The 4,964-nt window shown below is 55.8% G+C and overlaps 1 protein-coding gene across 1 annotated transcript in view; it reads left to right on the forward strand.

The window, feature by feature from the left end:
• Positions 1-1,707: 1,707 nt before the first annotated feature.
• Adra1d (adrenoceptor alpha 1D) overlaps positions 1,708-4,964 on the forward strand; it is a 23,141-nt gene continuing 19,884 nt past the window's right edge. Inside the window, exon 1 of the mRNA XM_005365569.3 lies at positions 1,708-3,490. Coding sequence (XP_005365626.1) covers positions 2,398-3,490 — 1,093 coding nt within the window. The 5' untranslated portion in view covers positions 1,708-2,397. The remainder of the gene's footprint in view (positions 3,491-4,964) is intronic.

The raw sequence follows: 4,964 nt of genomic DNA on the forward strand, positions 1-4,964 counted from the left end.
GATCATTCCTCTCTCCAGTTTCCACCATATTAATGCCTCCTGCAGGTCTAAAGTGTTAGCCGCTCTAAATATGATCTTTCTGCTTTGGGTTAAGTCCCTAGTACACTTGGTCCTGTGACACTGGGCTCTCATTCCTTCTTTTTGCAGGGGTGATGATAGTGGGATTCCAAGTACGTAGTTTGGGAGCATGATGAGGGGCTTGTTTTGGTTTGTCGTTGTTTGGGGTTTTTTAAAGATTTATTATGTATAGTGTTCTGCCTTCATGTATGCCTGCACAACAGAAGAGGGCATCAGAGCCCATTGTAGATGGTTCTGAGCCGCCACGTGGTTGCTGGGAATTGAACTCAAGACCTCTGGAAAAGCAACCAGTGTTTTTAAAAAGGGGATGCTTCCTGAGATTGGGCGACATGGGCTCTGAGGTTTACCTGGGTTACAAGCAAATGGCAGAGAGTTTTGTACCCAAAATAAATGTCACATAAAATTTGTGTTTGTCTTGCACATGAGTAGACACTCTCCAGAGGAACTTGCTCTCCCCAAACGGCGTTCCTTCCCCAAACCCCCTGGTTGAGGAAGTCAGACTGAAATACGTCCCACGTAGATTTCTGATTGTCCCAATCTAATCATCTTTAAAGTCTTACGGCAGGGAGCATTAACATGCTTGGTGGAGGGGCTGCAGAGATGGCTCAGCAGTTAAGAGCACTAGCTGCTCTTCCAAAGGTCCAGAGTTCAATTCCCAGCAACCATATGGTGGCTCACAACGCATCTGTAATGAGATTTGGCGCCCTTTTCTGGCGTGCGGGCATACATGGAGGCAGAATGTTGTATACATAATAAATAAATCTTTAAAAAAAAAAAACATGCTTGGCGGAGGATGTAACCCGATGCTAACGTACTTGCCTAGCATGTGCAAGGTCTTCAGTCCTCCAGAAACATGCGTGCATGAGTGCACGTGCGCACGTGCACAGCTACCCGTCCCCACATTCCCACAAAATGTTCCTGTGTCTCTCCCTCCTGGCCCTGTTAGTCAATGGGAGTCTCTTCATCCCCTCCCCTCTCCTTCCCCTGTGTCCCTGATTCCAAACAGCGCCACATCCCCTCTGCCCTCTGTTCTGCACGTTCAGATCTTGCTCTGCTATCCTCCACTCATCTGAGAAGTGTAAGCACCGTTTAAGCAGCCCTAACACAGGTTCCCGTAAGAGATTTTTTTACTCTCATTTCACGCGTGAGGAAAGTGAGGAAAAGCGGCTCAAGGAGGTCCAATGGTCAACAAGGGCGGAGCCTGGAGAGAGGAGGCAGACTACTCTGCTCCCTCCCCTTATCCACCCTAGGCAACCTTTCCCACCCTCCAGCACTTGACCTTCTCTGCCCGCAGGGACGTCTGAGTTCTTTGAGTAGCTACAGGGAGATTTGCTCCTACCTCTGTTGCAGAGTAAAATAACAGGGCCAAAGTTGGTATTATTCAGAGTGTGGGCAAGGTCCTGGAGCTATAGGCACACCATCAGGTCCCACGCCAGTCACACCAAACTTCAGCCCTAGTGCAAGCTTTCTACGGGTGTCTCAGCGCAACCATCGCACCACAGCGGGTGTTGAGACCCTGGGCTTGCCTGCCGCCCCAGAGAAAAGAGGAGGGGCATCAGACAAATCCAGGCGGTGTGGCAGCGGTTAACCATCCAGCCCTGAACTCAAAGATCCCAGGCTCTTGCTGCTCTCTGGCGGCAGGAACCGGGAGCCCGAGACCCGGGAATCGCACCTTGTTTGCTGCGCTAGGGCAAGGGCAAGCAGAGAGTGACCGCAAGTCTAGAGAGAGGAAGGGAAACAGAGAGAGCTGCTGGAGCAAAGAGGACTGGGGCCCGGGAGAGCCGAAGAAAGGAGGACAAGGGGACAGTTAGGGCAGAGGGCGGTAGTGGGCACCGGCGGGGACCCCAGGAGCCACTGGCCGCACAGAGCCTCTTCTCCAGCCTGCAACCTTCGCGCGCACGGGCCGCCCCCTCCTCCCTCCCGGCCGCCCCTCCTCCGTCCCGCCCCCGCGCAGAGTCCCAAGCGCTGCAGAGGCCGCCGCCTGCACTGCCGCTCCCGGAGCTGCTGCTCGCCTGGACACGCTTGGAGAAGGACTCAGGTCGACCGCCCCAAGCCCTTCCCTCCCTGTGACTCCGCAACCACCGCTAGACCAGTTCACTCGCTCCACCGTTCCCACTGGGACCTTCACGGCCCCGTGACCTCCCCTCCGCTCCCCTGAACCACCGCTCCCCTGCGGCCCCCTCCGCTGCGGAAACTTGGGCAGGACCGACGGGACCCGCGCGCGGGCTGGCTCCGGCGCTGCGGCGATGCCCGCGGGCCCTCTCCCCGCCACTTGCTCGCCCAGTACCGGGGCTCGGGCCCCGACGGCTGCGCCGTGAGATGACTTTCCGAGACCTCCTGAGCGTCACTTTCGAAGGACCCCGCTCGAACAGTAGCACTGGGGGCTCGGGCGCGGGCGGTGGAGCTGGCACGGCTGGACCCGAGGGCCCGGCGGTGGGCGGCGTGCCAGGGACCACTGGCGGCGGCGCTGTGGTGGGAACCGGCAGCGGCGAGGACAACCAAAGCTCCACGGGAGAACCGGGGGCTGCGGCCAGCGGTGAGGTGAATGGCTCAGCGGCCGTCGGGGGACTGGTGGTGAGTGCACATGGCGTGGGAGTGGGAGTCTTCCTAGCAGCCTTCATCCTCACCGCTGTGGCGGGCAACCTGCTCGTCATCCTCTCGGTGGCCTGCAACCGCCACCTGCAGACGGTCACCAATTATTTCATCGTGAACCTAGCGGTGGCTGACCTACTGTTGAGTGCAGCTGTGCTGCCCTTCTCCGCCACTATGGAGGTTCTCGGCTTCTGGGCCTTCGGCCGGACCTTCTGCGACGTTTGGGCCGCGGTGGACGTGCTGTGCTGCACCGCCTCTATCCTTAGCCTCTGCACCATCTCTGTGGACCGGTATGTAGGCGTACGCCACTCGCTCAAGTACCCAGCCATTATGACAGAGCGCAAGGCCGCTGCCATCCTGGCTCTGCTCTGGGCGGTGGCCCTGGTGGTGTCTGTGGGACCACTGCTGGGCTGGAAGGAGCCAGTGCCCCCAGATGAGCGTTTCTGCGGCATCACCGAGGAAGTGGGCTATGCTGTCTTCTCATCCGTGTGCTCCTTCTACCTGCCCATGGCGGTGATCGTGGTCATGTACTGCCGCGTGTACGTGGTTGCGCGCAGCACCACGCGCAGCCTCGAAGCAGGCATCAAGCGGGAGCCTGGCAAGGCCTCCGAGGTGGTACTGAGGATCCACTGTCGCGGTGCAACTGCTAGCACCAAAGGAGCCCAAGGGACGCAGAGTAGCAAGGGCCACACCTTGCGCAGCTCGCTCTCTGTAAGGTTGCTCAAGTTTTCCCGCGAGAAGAAGGCTGCCAAGACGCTGGCCATCGTCGTGGGTGTCTTCGTTCTGTGCTGGTTCCCCTTCTTCTTCGTCCTGCCACTGGGTGAGTGATTCCCCTCACATTAGACCTCTCTTCCCTTCTGGCAAGTCCCTTCCTGGGAGGCTTAGATGACCCACAACCTGACAATGGACGCTTATGAACTTCCGGTCTCTTACTGTTATGAAGGGAGAGCAAGGGGCTCTTGGTTCTTCTGGGTTTCCTTTTACAGGTTGCTCATTCTTACCCTTTGTAGCCATTACAAACCCCTTGCTTTAGTTCCTTGGAAATCTGGGCAAACCTCTCCCTGTAACATGTGGTCAGCAGTTTATGCGACCCCCAGTTTATGTGATGGGTATGCGATACCCATCTCTGGAAACAGACATAGGGGGCGAGCCCCCATGCACTCACTCATTCACCGGCAGCAGACCCAGGCCAATCACCTTGTATATCTCAACAGACACCGGAGACCCTGCTTTCTCCAATAGGCATCCATCCAGTGGCCCCACTGTGGGAACCCTGTGGACTTTCCCTTCTGAAATCTCCTCTTGTGAGTGGGTTGGAGGAGGGGATCTGGGAAGGTGGAACAGACAGGATGAGAAAAGTGTTAAGAGGACAGTTGCTATTGTTTATAATCATTTACAGGGTAAACTAGTTCCCCATACAAGGGCCCTGCAGTCCTGAGGGAGGCACAGCAGTTCTCAGGGGACTCCTCCCACCCCTTGAGCCTGAAAGCCCTGGAGCCTGCCCAGGGCCTGGACCAGCAGAGAGGAGAAAGGGGCAGCAATTTTACAGCTGCCACGGTGATTTTTATTTGTCATGGTTGAGTGTGTCACTCTCCTACAAGTCCCTTGGTGTTTTCACACTACTTGGAAATAAACCTGCCTTCCACAGACTACAGAGGGTAGCCTTCAGATTTATTATTGTCTGAACCGAAACAGGTCGCTGTCAGTATTTACAGGAGGACTCAGGCATGAACTGCAGGACGCCAACAAATGCCCTTCCCATCTGAAAGGGGCTCTTCAGGGAAGGGTTTCCTCCCGCTGCCCTGGCCCTGACCCTCCTTAGTTAGTTCCTTGCCTGTACCGATTTCTGATCTTCTCACTTGATCTCCCCTCCGTCTGGATGGCCCCCAAACCTCTTAGCTAACTCCCAACCTGTGGGTTTCTGCTTAAATGCCCCATTGGCTGAGTGTTTCCCTCTGTCACTGGCTCTCTAGCTTTTCCTTTCAACTGTATCATCACTGAATCCATAGCACCCAGAATGGTGCCTGGCATATGAGGAGCAATACTGTTCTCCATTGAGAACACAGGCGCTGGTGTCAGGCAGCTTGAGTTCAAATCCCAGCTCTGCCTCTTACTAGCTATGTGGCCTCAGGCCTCCATTTCTTCATCTTTAAATGACAGTGGTGATGATGGTGATAATGCTGACTTTGACAAATTTTGGGAGAGCCAATGAATTGCTGTATATGAATGGGATTGAGGTGTATGTGAATCTCTCTCTCTCTCTCTCTCTCTCTCTCTCTCTCTCTCTCTCTGTG

This window comes from Microtus ochrogaster, unplaced genomic scaffold, assembly GCF_000317375.1.
Source record: "Microtus ochrogaster isolate Prairie Vole_2 unplaced genomic scaffold, MicOch1.0 UNK3, whole genome shotgun sequence".
NCBI lineage: Eukaryota > Metazoa > Chordata > Mammalia > Rodentia > Cricetidae > Microtus > Microtus ochrogaster.